The sequence below is a fragment of the Megalops cyprinoides genome, chromosome 5, assembly GCF_013368585.1.
Source record: "Megalops cyprinoides isolate fMegCyp1 chromosome 5, fMegCyp1.pri, whole genome shotgun sequence".
Lineage (NCBI taxonomy): Eukaryota > Metazoa > Chordata > Actinopteri > Elopiformes > Megalopidae > Megalops > Megalops cyprinoides.
In genome coordinates this window covers 16,474,886-16,492,409 of record NC_050587.1, presented here as the reverse complement: position 1 = coordinate 16,492,409, position 17,524 = coordinate 16,474,886, and the positions used below count along the sequence as shown (strand labels likewise).

Here is a 17,524-nt window from a genome sequence, read left to right as displayed (position 1 = left end):
AGGCATTTAAAAGGGCTATAGAAAGGCCTACATTGAACGGAGGTTTATCCTGACAGCGGTGTGTCACAGGGAATATTCATGGCTTGTGGCGGTCTGAGCTCTTCCATAATGTGGGTTTTTCCTCCTTAATTGATGGTTATCTCAGAGCTATTCTCCTATTTTTGCTTTTCTCTGCTAGCTTGCTGTTGAGGCAGGTCCATAATGTGAACGGCTGCTTTCTCCATGGCTGGATTCTTTTGATCTTTTCAGATATCTGTCTGTAGAAGTTTTCGATGTTTAAAGAGCTCCCCCAGAGCTGGTTCTAAGACAGGCAACCACTGTTTGTAACCAATAATTAGATTCTGTTGCCTACAATGATATTATTGCTGAAATGTATTCCCTGGTGATCTTGTTGTTGACTGTCCGCTGTCAGAAACTGCAGGAGGTAATCAAAGAGCTTATCACCTGACACTATCCTGATGCTGACACTTACCACTTGCTGAGAATAAAAACCTTTACCCCGTCAAAACAAATTTCATCCACATACATGTTACCAACTAGAACATGACATTCAACACCAAGTGTTGATTTTCCTAAAAATACAGCTTCCGGTGTGTGAAATGCAGAACATCGAAAGTTTTGAAGTAATGTCACAGACTACATTGGCTAAATGTGCATGCCAAGAGGAGGTGTGGAACTATTTCAGCAATGAGATGGCAATATTTCAGACACAAAATTCTAGAAAAATGAAACTTTCAATAAGGAGAGTCTCAGTAATGCAATGTGTGTCTTTCAAAAGATTGCAAACCCTGAACCTTCATAATTATTGATTCATTTGGCCTTCAGCACTTTTGGTCTAGCCACTTACAAAATAATCACAATAAAGTCTCCGCTTTGACAGTAGGGATCTTTTATTTTTGGATGGTTTCAGTGCCATCAGTATTATCAGGGCCATTGAGAGGTAGAGATCTATCTAAGGGAGTGTGTTGGAAATTTCCCTTGGTGGCGATTGCTTGCCAGCCATAATTACTTTATTCATAGATTCGATATCCTTGGTGAATTGCAGTCCTAATATTTACATATGAAAATGTTATATAAAGAATGTAAAATGAGTGTATGACATTGAAATGCAATCAGTGCAATCTACTGTCTTGTACAATGTGTAAATTAAGAAACATTATTTGGGGAAACATAAGAATTCACAGCTATTTCTCAGATCTTTTTATGATTTTGACATGGCATCGCAAGGTTAGGGCTTGAAAGGAGTCAACTTTTTTGCCTTCACTATGCAGAGAGATTTCCAAAATGTTTGAATTATTTGCTAATGAGCATAATGCAAAGTGATCCTTAGAGATAATCCTGAAGCAAACAGCATGTCACAGTCTACCAGCAAACTGCTGCTGTATATAACATATACTGCAGCACTTTCAAGCTTCAATCCACCCTTAATTTTGCTTTGAGGGGAAGCATGACATATATACTACCCTTCTGGAAAAATGCATCTTTCGAGAGTAGCTAAAGCAGCCTGATGCTGAATGATAACCTGGCCTGATGTACCCTTTTGATTACAACACTCACTGATTGCACTGATGTGAGTGCAGGCGTGCTCATTGTTATGCTGCCATCTTTGAGAACAAACAAGACTGCTGATTTAATTTCAATTCAGTGGCATAGAGTGAGCAAATGACATTTCAAAACGGCCTATTTTGTGGTGAAAAAGAATCATTTCTCAATTTATACACTTACTCATTGTATTGACATTGATTAATTGCAATTGTTTTGCATTATTAAATTAAGCATTCTGGATAGCTGACGTAAGAGATATCATGAGATGAAATGTTTTTGCTGAAGATGGGTAGCAAGTACAGAAAGACCAAATGCTGCACAGAATTATGTAAAACTTAGACGCTGGATGTGTTGTGGAGTGTCTTGCTCCATAGAATTTGCACAGATCCAGATAATGTTAAATCATCTGATTGTCTCATCCCATTCACTGTACCCATTTCAGCTGATCTACACTCTATAAAGATCAATGAGTGACTCTTTGCAGTTGACACTCTAAAACCTGACTCTTCTTAATAAAAGAGAACATTGAGAATGTGCTGATGTCCTTGTTCATCAGCCAGAACTCCTGGTTTCTTTTAGCCAAGTCATGATTGTAAAGGCAAATACAGGGACTGTAAGGTTATTTCAGTTGTACATCATACAAGCCTGCATTGCCACATGTTGTCATAGGTTACTTTTACATTTAGTTCAAAGCTATATGGAGATGAAGTGGTTTTGCATTGTCATGCCTGCTGATCATAGCCTTTGTCCTGTGCAAAAGCTCTAACTGTGTCTTTTTTGCATAAAACACTATGAACTGCAAAAAGAAAGATGAAAAGGTTTTGGAAATTGTTTCGCTCTGTATTAAAACACATTTTGTTACACAATGAATAAGGTGGACTATTACTTCTCCTAGGACCTTACTGAAATGTAAAAGTAAGAAAACCCATGAATCTCAGGTCCACACCATTGTTTCAGTCTGATGCATAAACATGTTACATGGTGTGACATGGATAACAATGGATATATCAAAAAAGGTTTTGTCATGAGGTAGTTATGCCAGCCATATTCCAGTAACACATGGGAAGATTTTTATATGAAGAGGGTACATTGGCGCTCAGTATGGAATATACACCGCCACCACAAGCCATGTTTGGCACAATTCAGATATAGTGGAGCTGCTGTGGGATATCACCCACTTCCTCAAGGATGCTGAGAATTATACTAACCATAACATACATCAAATAAATGATCTGTGATTTACCATTTGTACTGTTTATGGGGGTGCTGACTTCAGTATGCTAGCCTGCTCAACAGTAGTTGCAGTGAGCTCCCTCTACTGGAGGGAAATTGTGCTACACCAGCTTTTCTTAGATTCACAAAGCACACGTTGGAGCAGTGCAGCCCTCCGTGGCATCATTTTGTTCCAGACGAGCATTCTAAGTGGCTGCATCTGTAGTTACAACAAGAGTACAAAGGCGTTACATTTGTATGCCAACGATACCGTGTCAGCAGTGTGGAGCTCTAGTCACACTACAGTACTAGTATTCAACACCACTCTACTTGCTGCAACCATTTGCTGCGTAATGGATTTCTCCACATTAGTATTCTCAATCTTATTCTGACCACTCAAGCACGGGTCAGTCGCTCATTCCAGTGGTGCGAAATCAGTACGTCAGAGAAAGATACGTCAAGAGAAAGGAGTGAAAGTGAAAACACAACTGTGTCAAGTGCCTCGCAAAGAATGTATTTGACAGTGATGATTAAAAATGTTTGAGGCTTTTTGTACTCCTGAGCACTTTTAAATTGGTTAATATTTCATCATTATTCAAATGGTATCACCAGAGTAGGCAGTTAATGAAAGTCAGTCTCTACGGGTTGGGAGAGGAAAAAAAAAAATCTTTGGCTTGAGATGTTGCAGGCACAGGCACTTAAGTAACCTTCATTCTGTGAATGTAGCATTCATACAAAGGACAGATCTATTGTCCATTTATTACAACCATTCCAGTGTCTGATGCCTTACTTCATGTTCTCTCTTCAGGTTTTGAGTATGACCAAAGTTGTTTCATCTGCAGGCAAGATACTTAAATGCCCAGTGTCACAGAGAATTGCTCTTCATTTAGATAATAGCAAGCATTTCTTCATAAGACTTTTAGAAAAATTTTCCATTGTGTAATTCATCTGGAGTTACAGCACTCCGTTACTGAATACCTTGTTAAGGTGATTCTACTCAATGTAATTGTACTCATTTTCAAACTAAATGCACATGCACAAGTGTCTCATTCTGCATGAATAGCTTTTGGGTAGAAACATGTCACATATACAGTATATTTAGATATGCTACAATGTCATACATGAACAAAGTGGGCCTGTTCTTTCAGGAATTATAATTTTTAGCAGGCACTGTATGTGGCTTTTGCCCCTTGTTGGGTGTTAATTGGCGACCTACTGTAGCAACCATTGGAATCATTCAATCCTCAGAGAGGGCACCAGTCATGCAGGGAATATCATGATGCCCTGAGAGGCACTGGTTATTTAGAGAGGATATTTAAATTCCAACTAGCAAATTTTATGGCATGAGTTCTTTTAAGTCTGTTAGCTCCCAGTTACTCATTACAATGGATGGATATGCAAAATGAAAATTGATTTTTTTTTAGAATTACTAAAAAAAACAAAGAAAAGCACAAACTTAATTAATAAATTCATTAAGAACATGTTATAATGGAAACAAGACAACATGAAATGGAAATGCCATACACAGAAAAAACTACATGAGAGGGAGAGGGAGGGGAGTTAACAACTGCAGGTCAAACTGCATAATCACTGTTTTGACTTACAAAACATTAATTAGAGATGTGTATATCCATACAATTTAACGGATGTTATACAAGCTTAATTTACCTATTTGGCGGCTATAATACAAACAATTATAACAGGAAATAAAGAAAAGCGCTATATATGCATTTAAACACATCTTGTACATCAGCATATCACCTAATGGTGCCAACATTAAATCAAAAGATCAATTATGAAATATTGACTTTTTTGTCTGGGGAAGGTATGAGGCTGTGTCCACTAAAGGGATATGGGTTCATGGCAGGAGACAGATGTGAAGAGATCAGTGGTCCAAACATTGTCAGAAAAAAGTTTCCATTATGAACACCAGTCCATGGCATCCCCGTCTATCACTGGAGGCCGCCTTCTTCTAACTTTCTTGCCAGGTACAAATATTGTTAATGTAGGGAAATTTCAAGAGATCCAGACGTCTGTCATAAGGGCTTCCTTTCTATACAGCTTCCAACTCAGTGTAGGGTTGCATTCAAGTGTAAAAGAACTGCATTTCCTTACAGCTGTGTCTTCTGGCTTCCTCACCAGGTGGGAATGTCAGTGACATCAGGGAATAAAAAAGAGTCTGCCTTTGTAAGCAGCCTTCAGTTTTGTCTCCAATGGCTCTTCTTTTTTTTTTTTTTTTTAGTTTTTTTTTTAATTTTTACTTATTCAAAAGACATACAGTAAACATACATGTATACATAGCACATAAACAGCAATTGTAAAAACAAAAAACAATCAACAGGGCAGGGTAGATATTCTGGTTTTATTTTTCCAGTTTGTTAACTTTTTCTTTGCAATGACCAACAAAAGTAGAATTATCTTCATTGTGGTGCTCATGGCAGTCTGCAGATTGCTAAAGTTTCCAAGGAGACATAATGTTGGATCAAGGGGTAAATTGAGACCAGTGATGCCAGATAAAGTGGAGATAAATTTGGAGTCCAAAATTGTGATACAGGGGGGCACTACCAGAAAGCATGCAGATAATTGTCAGGTGATAAAGTTGAACAATGTTGGCAAATTTCAGAGTCAGCTATGCCCATGAAATACAGTGACCTTTGGGTGTAATGAGCTCTGTGTAAGACCTTGTGCTGAATAAGTTGTGTTCTAGGGTTAGAGGAACACTTAAAGATATTTTCAATGGCTCTTCATATTTGCTTTCCAGAGCCAGTTGTGCATTCAGAACAGAGGGCATCTGCTATTGGGGAAGAATTTCATCTTCCAGAGGTGGCAGTGAGTTCAGGATGCAGGGTGCATCAGTCATCAGGGAGCATCCCCTGTTCCATATCAAGGAAGGTCCCCTTTCAGAGCACAGCCCCATTGTTGTTGCTGCATGTATATAGCACAATATCAATGGCTAGGTACTTAATGTGGGCACACCGTTTCATCACTGGTGGAAGACTAGCACCTCCAATTGCCACACAGTCTGATTGGGCAAGGGAAGCTGGGTAGGTGTTATGCAACAAAGCTCTTGGTGAGAATTACAAGAGTTCACTCCTTTGAAGTAACAGGCAAGGCAGAGTTAAGTGCTGCACATGGATGGCTGGGCACCAGGACGTCTGTGTTTCCTCAAATAAAGCTCAATGCAAACAGATTTCTTTTCCAAATGCAACTGTGTTATTTTATGGACTGATAAGGGGCAGGAGTCATGTACAATATAATCCTCTCCTTTCCAGATAGCCTGATCCATACTGTATACCCTACACACTTACATTTCACCCAACCTAAGCCATGTTTCCACTTAACAGCCCCAGCTGTAAGTGTGCCATTGCAATGTGACACCATGTGGAGGATTTCATTTCAGCTGTGTCATCTCGTGCTCAAATCTCACAAAGTGTTCAAGTGCTGCTGACCCTAGATCAACCTTAGAGTTTAGCCTTTCTGGTGCTGTCTACACTCTCCTCCATTGCCTTCGATCATGAATAAATTATTACTCACCAAAGCTTGCTCATTAACTTGACAAAATGGACAAAATCCCTGATGCTTGTACTTTTTCTTACTCCTATGGACAGATGCAAGACCACAACAAAAATTATGTGTTAAATGATGGCAATTCTGTTGCAGATCTGACTTACCACATATTTACCACAAGGTGAATATTTATTTTGTAATGTGAATAATCAATGGTATGTGAATGAGACCATTCAATGTCTCTAGAAGCAAAAATTGTTGGAAGCACTGTGTAGCTTTTATGTTTTAGAACATGTACACCTATTTCTGCTTGATTCATGTTGGCTATGGGCTGAAATACTTTTGAATCAGGTTCACCAGCATTATGTTGGCCCAGGTCAAATGTTGAAACAGCTGCAGCTTCCCTTCAGGTGTAGATGACTTACAGTGTAGTTCATGTCAAAGTATGTTTTTCCCCATAGAAAATGATCCACCATTGAGAAAAAGCTGGCTAACCTTCTCAAAAACCATGCACTTCATTTTACATCCATCTGAATACCCTTGCTATTTCAGATCAAAAGCAATGGACTAAAACCATTGTGTGCACTGAAATTGATTTGCCCAGACAGTGTTCTTAGTAGCTGCATATTTCCTTAAACAATGTTAATGGCACTAATATCAATAATTATGGACCAGTTGGAAAGGATTCACAATTTCCTGTCATCTTTCAATGTGTAGATAAATGGGAGTTGAATTAACTAAATTACTACACTTATTCTACAAAATATGATAACTGAAGGGGTGAAAACATCCTTGTTGGTTTCATCAGTTCTCTAAGGGAATTACAAGCTCAACACTAAATTAAGTAAAGAACATTAAATAAAATTTATTTTAAAAGGGGGCACATCAACCATATACAACGGACACATATTTACACAGTATAATATAGCTTTGACCCAAGCTGTGTGTTTTTATCAAGAGGTGTTTACAGTAAATGTCAGGAAGACTCTCTGTGGAAGGATTTGTGCAATTAGATCAGATGTCTGTGCTCATTAGAATGCTTAAACATGAACCGGCACAATTTAGATACAGTTGGTTGTTCTTAAATGTCATCTCTAGGAGAGGGGAATCTCATCTCGTTTGTTGCACATTGAAGCAGACGTAGAGAATGAACAACAATCAGCATCATTCACAAAATACGTATGTCTCAATAAATCAGATGATATGCCTAAAAAAATCATGTCACCCATTTTGTACATGTGAAAAAAATCTCTTGGAAATTTATTCACCGGGGTGGCAGTGTGGCATAGTTGTAAGGATAATCAAAGGGGGCTGGTTTTCTGGGGTACTGCTGTTGTACCCTTGGGCAAGGTACTTAACCCCAAATTGTCTCAGTAAATATCTATAAATGGGTAAAATGTAAAATTGTAACCCCTGTAAGTCGCTCTGAATAAGAGCATCCACAAATGAAAATAATGTAATAATGTAATGTATTCAAGCCAAAAAGGAAAATATGTGAATTTGTCAGTGGAAATGTTGGAAATGTTTTGGAATGGCTGAATGATTGCAACTGTTGGCATAACAGTAATGTGGTCACTAGGTATGAGGCAAAACTCAGTACTGACAGCATCACCTAGTACTAATAATTTCATTAATGCACACCCACCCTCAAGTGTATTATCGCTTTATGTATTAGTCTTAACTTAACTGACTTTTATGACTTTTATGTAACATTCAAATGTTACATACCCAAACCAGTAACATTTGAATCTTTGGTTGGAAAACTGCATAGATGCAGAATCATCGCACTGCACTGACAGTCCTCAGGCCACATAAAGTGATTTGTTGGTCCACACACCCCCGTAAAGCAAAACTGAGCATGACAGTAATGGTAAGCAGCTAACACAAAGCCTTTTAAGTTAATTTACAAGCACTGTTTCTTCATATTCAGAAATGTAAAAAGCTGTGGTTGGCGAAGGAAGAGCCTATGGCTAAGAGAAATACATGTTTAGTTTGAATATTGAATGATCACTGTAGTTATTGAGCTCTGATGATATTTTTAAATGTGTAGAACTGCTCTGTTTCAGATGGTGCTAGCTAACTACGCCAGGCACCATTACTTTGTATTTCAGTGAATGACAGTTTGTTATAGATTGTGGAATTATACGTAAAGCGATTCAACAATTTTCAACTTGGAATGCCAAGCTGACCAATCAGATTGCACAGTTGGAAGTATCCACGTAAAATGTTTATATAGTATAAGACCAACTGAACACTGGGTCCAAGCAGAAGAATAGTACACCCTATAAAATAAATTCAAACAAAACAGTGAAGGTCTCGCTACTTTAGTTTACTCCCATGGTTTGTCTATAATGCACTAAAATTTATGGAAGACTATAAATGCATCTACTATTGAGTTCCTGGTGTGGAGAGGTCTCCAGTAGAAATTGATTATACTTTTGTTCATTATTTATTGATTGGAGAGATGAAAATGAAATAAATTTACATTCAACAGAGTCAGCTTTTATAGTATGTATAGAAATATGGTGTCCCATTCCTTTTAAAAATGTGATTTACTGGAAGTGGAAATGAATAGTATTTCATTCCTAAACTCAAAGACCTAGTGGGAATAATGTTCCCTACATAAATTCAATTGCTTGGCCAGGCATGTACAATGCTCAGTATTAATGTTTAAAGTATCTGATTTTTGGATACATGGGGTCCTACATACTGTGTGATATAATGGCTCAGTGGTCAGGTTAAATGTTTCATTTTACTTCACAGTTGTCTGAAAGTAATGGTGAAATTTTATCCCCCGATCTACAAATTGACAACAGTATCCTTGTTATAGCACATGGTTTTAATTATTTTTGATTTGTCTTGATTTGCCTTTGTATGACTGTTTTTATGTTTTAACTTGAAATCAAACAACTGAAAATACTGCCTTATATCATTTATAAGAACATTTGTTGTTCTTATATTAACTAAATTAAATAATTAAATATATTAACAAAACAAAAAAATGGATTGTTTCCATTCTTTTGAAAGTAAGAAATACATAAATATGTATTTAAACAGACCTAATGTGAGCATTACTTGATATTTTTCCTTTCATAAATCAATATGTTCATGTTAGCAAACATTTAATAATCATAATCACAATATGTGATTTAATATACGATTTATCAAATCACCATTGTAATGTGCAATTTATCTGTCTTTTACTCATGTATTTACCTTGTAAAATTGTGTTGTAAACATGAGGCATAGGGAGTACATAACTGACCATAAATATATCTGATCAATTATAATCCCAGATGATAATCCCAGATGATGGCACATGGTTGAAGTCACTTTTGTGAACTTTCCTGTTTAAATCTGAGACTTCATCAGCTGATAAACACTGCCAACACAATTAATGTTAGTACTCCAATGGAACAAACTAATGACAGAAACAGAAACATTAAAAGGATGACCTTTGGGCCAGGGATAAATGCAAATGTATGCTTTTGGAAGAAGTTGCTGAGTGCCTGCATACCGGTTATTGTCAAATTCAGAATACCAAATAGGAGTCTGAAAAGCCATGGTAAAATGTCCTCCTTAGGTCAAGGTGCAACATTTCTGATAACACCTGGCACATCACCGGCACAAGTAAAGGATATAATTTACCACTTGCTAAACCAAATTTGGATGAAAAGGAGCCAGTGACCCAGAGGCTGCATGGGTCACCATGTCTGTTTAGCGCACAATACTTGTTTGCTTAATTCATTTGTTTGTAGAGTTTCAGGTTGTCTCTGCTGCTCTGTTTGTTCTTTCTCATTACCAAAGAATGCAGAGTCATCACAGCTTCAGGGGGAATGGCTGTATTCCTTTGGGATAGCAATGTGAGAATGTCCCTAACTATAGCTGTAACAAAACTAATACTGTACCTGCCAGATCTAATCTATAAATTCTCAATAACTCCCTGCTATTGTACTGTTCCAGAGCATTTTTCTGCTTTAAAGGAAAATGGTCAACCTGATGTTCTGCATCATTCATACCCCTTACATGTATTCTTAGGTAGTCAGGAGTCCTCACAAGAACTGAAGCTTATCTGTATCATTTAACAAGTTTAAAGGCTCATTACCATGGCAGTACATCCAGTATAGGTAGCCAGCTCCAGAACAGGGTCTTACTTTCATTTACAAGGTGTTTCTCCAAAAGCATCTTAAATAATGGTGCTCTTAGAAATCTTCATAGGTTAACAAATGCCTGAGTAATTGTAGAAATATAAATGCATTGTTAGAAATTAAATCCTCCCTACCATGTTACATGCATGTTCATGTATAGATAGCCCATAGCTTTTTCACAACAGTTGGCCAACACTCATTTCTACTTGGATAAAAGACTGTATCTCTGCAACACACGTTTATCTTATCTTCCATTTTAATATTTTATACGAACTGATTAATGAAAGTGTATTTTATTTTTACTTGAATAAGTACAAGAGCAGTTGATGCATTTAGTTAGCTGATGCACATCAAGTTAGCTTAAAAAACATATAAATGCATGCCCTACTTGTTAATGTAGAGAAGCAGCATAAGTTAATGACATGCGTTTTGTTTTTTTTGCATCTTTTTGTCAGACAGAAGGCCGCAATGGTGGGTAGGGCCAATTACACATGAATGTGTTTTCAGGACATACTGCATGACTTTGAGGTGGTCATGTCTTTCAAACGGTCACTGTTACTGGTGGTAATGTAGCATGTCCCCATCAGATGTTCTAACTTAATGTCTTAAACTTTTCAATGTGCTCCAATTTCTCCTTCAGCCTAGCAAAGTAATGATGTGTCATTGAATTTACTGCAGTTGTTTGTCACCTCTGAAAGGAGCTTATACAAGCTACATACCAGACCTATCAAAAAAGAGTATATAAAACTGCTATTGCACTATTCCTTGTTTAGCATGAACAGCCAAGTTATTTTAGGAATATAAGAATATGTCATATAATTAGATGATAAATAATCGCCTGTTGAATTTACCATAATAACATGCAGTAGATGAATTGCTAGATTACTGTTCAAGTATTGCATTTTAATGGAATAAACACTTGTGATAGATACCTTTGGCAGCCATTGACATTATTATTTTTTTTTTTTACAACATACATAGTGTGTTTGACATCCTTATATTTTACTATCAAGATTTGCTACTTGGATAGACAGGGGTTGTCCTTTTGTATACTTATTTCATCTTGTTCAGTGTGATGTGAAGATGCAAATAGAATTATTTAAAAAATTAATCTTATATTAATTAGAAATTTTAATCCTGATATTGTGGAAGGGAGATGTTACCAGGGTATATGAAGTTAGCTAACATGCATTACTGAAAATGTGTGGATCATCATGTATTTATTCATTCATTGGAGAGGGAGGCTATACTCAGTTGGGTTATATCGATTATCACTTTCTGCTTTATTACACTCTTGCTCATGAGATGAGGGCCGGTGTTGCTTCACCTCCTAGAGTACAAATCTGCTTGTAGTTACTGTTGATGTTATTATGGTAGTAGTATTGGTAGTAATTGTTACTGTTGGTGGTGGTGGTGCTGCTGCTATTGTTGCTGCTGGTGGTACATGTCAGTAGCGTGGTGTAGAGGCATGGATCAGAGCTTGTAACCCAAAAGTTCCTGGTTCAATTCACAAGTGGGGCACTGCTGCTGTATCCTTGGACTTAATCTGAACCAAGTACTTAACCTGAACTACCTTAGTGAAAGCTGTATAAATGGATAAAATGAAAGCTATGTAAGCTGCTCTGGATAAGAGCATCTCCTCAGCAAATGTAAGGTCTAATGTGAAGTGAAGTGGATTCCTTTTGACCTGTTATATAAAATCAATTGGACTCCTGTGGCCTGTGCAGTATCAAGACACTGTTGACATCCTCTGTTGTTGTTTTTTTTTTTTATTCCTGAAGTATAAGATGATGCATTTATTCATGTATTTATTTCTTTTGGACAACACATCCATACATAATAGTTATGCACTGGTTGTTCTTTCCCTGTACTTTCATGATGGTGTCCCTCAAAAATAGGGCGTCCTGTCCTGGACTTGAAGAGTGGAAATAGGAAAACATTTATGTTTCTTTCCTTCTGTTTCCTTTTTAATAAATGAAGCTTTTCACTCAGACAGTGTGAATGTCGCCTTCAGAACTGAAAAGAATCAAAAGACCCAGTCCAGGCTTGATAAAGTAATGCAGGCATAGATAATGGCTGTCAGGCTTTTTAAGATTAAGAAAATACTATGCTATTAATGAGAAAGTAATAATTATGACTCAGTGCTATGAGAACTACAGCAGCAGCAGTACATACTGCTGTTAATAAAGTGATAATAATAAAATTATAATCAGAGATGTTGTTAGGATCTTGAAACATTGGGGGCTCAGCCCAGCCCAGAAATCTTTAGATTTTCACCCGATAATTGCACCATTTTCAACAGTGGCAGACTCAGGCTGTTTGAAGGGCAGGGGCAAAAAAATAAAAAGGGCACCAAGGGGCCCTTGAAGACTTTTCGATTGGATTCTACAAAGTAAGGTCATCCCACTTTCTTTCTATGCTTAGTCCATGTTCCACATTAATATCACAGTGAGCGCAGGCTAGCTAGACCAGTGGTTCTCAAGCTGTGTGCCATCGCACACTGGTGTGCCTTGGGAGCTGGCCAGGTGTGCCTTGGAATTAGTCTTATTTATGATGATTTACATAGCTATAATCATATGTAAAGGTGTGCCTTGGAAATACTTGTTTTCATAAATGGTGTGCCCTGTGACAAATTTGAATTTAAACAAACTGAATTTATAGATTTAAATCTTTGGCGTTAAAACCTATGGATACTGAATGCAATATTTTCCTCCTCGTTACAAAACGATTGTGTATCGTATGGGACCCTTGGCAACACTAAGTGACACACGAAGGCTGTGGCATCTGGCATGAGTGATTTTTTTAAATGTTATTTTTGTGGGGGGGCCATGACCACCCCTTGGAGCCGCCCCTGAATCCATTTCCTTTTTGAAAAAGCTTCTTAAATCCACAGCCTTCAAGTCTTGCCTTAGTGATTTAGCTAGCTAGCTACCACCAGATGCCAACAGTGACAAGTCCTGTAACTGGTGCGCTCTCTCTCTCTCTTTCTCTCTCTCATGCTAAGTAGTGTGAAGTAGATCTGCTGCTTGAATGACACACAGAGGACCCAAAATGTACTTGCGTTTTTGATCAACAATATCATATTATTTTTCGAGGGCTTTAATACATGATTGGAATGACAGATGAATAGATCCAGAGCTAATTTTTTTTATTATTCTTATTTTTGTAAAAAAAAAAAAAAAAACAAAAAAAACAAAAGAGATCCGGGGCTATTCATAAAACATCTGGGGCTGTAGCCTTGGACGCCCAGGCCTAACGACACCACTGATTATAAATATAATGGACATATTTGCATAGTGCAGAACTGTCAAATTTGAAATTCAGCCAGCTAATAATGAAATGAATATAAATATTTCATGGATTACACAGCCTTGACATACACTTGTTTTCTTTTTTAAGAATGATTGCTGATAAATGTACTGTTGATTCTCTCCAGCAATGGTTCAGTCATTCCAATAAGGCCTTCTTAGTGGACGCAAGGCTGTGGCTCATCAATCATTAAAGTATGTAATTAGCTGCTTTCATCATCAGAAAGGTCCTGTTTTGTTGTTTCAAGATAAAGCAACAAGTTTGAACAGTGGTTTAAAGACTTATTTTGAAAACACTGTCATAATCCACTGAGTGGTTTTTAATTATAAAACAATAACATAGTCCATCTTTGCTTTGCAGTTGATGTTTTTTAAATTGCTTTCTGAACCTCTGCTTCTGATACACATAAAAGTGTATGATCCATGAGAAATTAACTTACGACTACTGTCTAATAACTCCTTGCTTTATTTTATTTACAAGGTAGTGTTTTGTTCATAGACGTATTGTTCAGTAGTGCTTTTTTGTGTGTGTGTGTGTTTTTTTTTTTTTTTTTTTTTTTTTAAAGAGGGTTTAAAAAGAGACATCCTGGTCACCATTTTTTCAAATTCTGGTTTTATAACTACTTTGTATATTTGTGGTATATGAATGAAAATAAATTAAAGTACAACTTTCTGTTTAGTAAAGTCCATGTATATAATTTGAAAATGAAGCAAGGACTATCCATATGCAGTTTTAAAAAATGGAGTGTTGGGAAAGCTTAATAAATGTCTGTGTCAAATAATGCTAGTTTCTAATGAGGACAATCTTTTTATATTTAAATACTGGCTTGTTAGGGTGGCCAGAATCAGGTTGCCTCTTCCTAAATTTGTTTATTAATCACAATAACCCACCATGTAAAAAAAAAAAAAAAAAAAAAATTGTCAGAGATCCTCCTTTTTCCCTTGTGTAAACTTTGATCACTTCTGGTGAGAGGAATGGCCTTTGCACTGGGAGACTTGAAGTTGGAATATAATATTGCTCCTATGTGCAGTATTCTTTTAAGAGATAGAACATGACATGAGGAAAATGTTAATGTTAATGTTAATATTCCTGTTATTGAAATCAAATATTGAAGTTTCTAGGCTATTGTAGGTAGTTATTTATTTTACCTATCTTGTTGATAAAGAAAATGGCAGATTTTTATTCCCTATTATGTATGGTTTGTGTAGCTTAGGTTAGATGGCTAATATGATAGAGGTCAAACAGTGCATTGAAATATCCTATGAAAAAAAACTTCTTAGATAAGTAAAAATACAGATGATGATTTTATGAATGGATTTATGAAAATGAATTTTAAAAGTTATGCTGAGGTGGTTATTTATTTATAATAATAAGATATCCCTCTGAAATATACTTGAAAGGAGAGCAGGATGGTAATTGCAGGCTAATAGTTACGACAGCTTGCTTTCTAGTATGTGCATACATGAATAACTTCTATCTTTGCCAGTGGTATGGAATGGAAAGGCATCCGTCACACAAGATGCTATTTCAAAAGTCAACCTCAAGGATAGCAATGCTTTACAGTGCGCTTTTTTGATAAATGTGTACTATTGCACAGCATATCACTGAACTGGACTATTCCCATAGGTTTCAATGCATTGGACAGCAGCATCAAAAGAACCTCTATATTCCTCATCAACTAGTCTACTCAGGAGATGCTGCTCTCCCTGTTGGGCTACTGATACTCCTGTCTGTCTAACCCCCTATCCAGTTCTTTTAGACCCTTCCAAATCATCCAGATATAGCTGCTGCCAAGCTAGTAATTCACCCTTACTCCCCCCTAATAATCACTCTCCACTGGCATGTACAGTAGGTTTATCCTGCATGTTTTAAAACTATGGTACTGACATGGTGCACACTCAACCAGGGCCACTGCATATTGTACTGTATCGCCAAAAGACTATTTGTCCTCACACCTCACCCCCACTCTCAGCCTCTCTAATGCTGTCAGCCTGCCCCTTCCCTCTGTTGCCTCATGGCCCAGTCTCATTCATTTTAATCTCTGGCACCCTCACGGCACACAATTAAAGGAGGCCTTTCAAAATTGCTGATCTCAGTAAAACTCAAAGGACCCTGTCTGACCTAGCCTAGGTGAAACAGTGCTTAAGTAAAGAAAAAACTGGTTACTGGGGTTTTTTGCCATGGCTAAAGGTGTGTGGTAAGTGAACTGTTGACACGTATTACTGCTATATATTCTTTTCTGTTCAGAAACTTTTTGACTTAATTTTGACTAATTAAACAGTTCTCATTTCCCATGTGAGTCTATTGTTTAACCATGCTTTATGTTTCCTCTGACAGAGAATTGTGATGGCCCACTGGTATCATCTCTGCCTCAGACGTCATTCAACAGCTCATCCCAGTTGTCCAACAGTCATAGCCCTGGCTTTGCAAAACTCAACAGAAGAGATGGTGAGTAAATACTGTCACATCCCTTTTCATCTATGAAATCCAAGAATTTTTAAATTAATTGTTTAATGTTATCTGTTGTCATTTTATTGCTCAAAGCATATGCAGTTTTCATAGAGCTGGTGAAATGTGCAGTCACACTTGGAATATGGTTCATTCACCTTGTCACTTAGAAAAATTATTAAACTATTGTTATTATTGTCATTTATATATTGGATTTTCCTTGATGTATATACCAATACAGGACCTCATGGTGATTGTGTGCATTAAATCTTTTGCTGTGTCATCATGTTTACTTTTTTAAGCCACATCCTGTGTCATAGGAAATTGATTGTATATTTTTCACTGTTCTAAAATATGCATACATGCAGTTTGACAGCCAAACATTAGCAAAACGAGAACATTCATCAGATTGATATCCACTTAAACAGCGGCTCATTCATTATGCTATAATTCAGTAGAGACTAATGCGTTTCAGTTGATTTTGGCTCTTAAATCTGCTGTGTTTAAGTAGCGGTTATCTCATTAAGTAAATGAAGTGTCAACAGAGATTTGAATAATAACTCTTGTACTATTGAATGATTATCATACATTCGTTTACTCCATTTCGTTGCCAGAAAATTCAAAGACTGCAGATTCATTAAGTTCAGCTGAACGGCAAAATCAGAAGAATTCGTAGGTGGTTAACGTTATCTATCCATCTTACTTTCACCATCCAGAAATCCTGTAGATTAGAGGTATGAAGAAGAGTACATTCTTCACATACAGTAATCTGAGGAATTGTATTGGGGAGAACACTTTTGTGGGGTGACAGTGAATGACCTGTGAAAACACCTGAGGTGATTGACAGGTGGTTGCAGATGTATGCATAGCCCAGTCTTGTTTTTTTTGTTGCCAGCACTGTCATCAACTTGGTTGAACAGCCTTTTCAATGCAGGAAATTCATACTTCAAAAGCACAAAAAAATGGCCACCTTCTTAAACTTTTTATATAATCAAAAAGGAAGATTATCATCATTAAGGGGTACAAATAGTTGTTATCTTTTTTGTTAGACACATTGTGTGTATGTTAGTGCAATCTGGGCGCTGTGTGCATGATATAAATGTAAATACTGATATAAAATATTTAAATTTACTTATGTAATTTAATTTGACATTCCATCATTACTTTGTTTTGTAAATGAACATAAGTATGTCATCATTAGTTAAGCTTTAAAATGTCAAGCCAGTGAGCTGCCATTGATTGGTTTAAAGAAAAATTTGAAAGTTAGCTAGACAACACATGGTATGATTCAATATTGTGTGTAATTTGAAAGTTAGCTAGACAGTACATGGTATGATTCAATATTGTGTAACTAA

At 36.8% G+C, this 17,524-nt stretch overlaps 1 protein-coding gene across 1 annotated transcript in view; it reads left to right on the top strand.

The window, feature by feature from the left end:
- Positions 1–17,524, top strand: part of cntnap3 (contactin associated protein family member 3) — a 113,260-nt gene that overhangs the window by 30,745 nt on the left and 64,991 nt on the right. Inside the window, exon 2 of the mRNA XM_036528677.1 lies at positions 16,059–16,169. Within this exon, the coding sequence (XP_036384570.1) occupies positions 16,059–16,169 (111 nt within the window). The remainder of the gene's footprint in view (positions 1–16,058; positions 16,170–17,524) is intronic.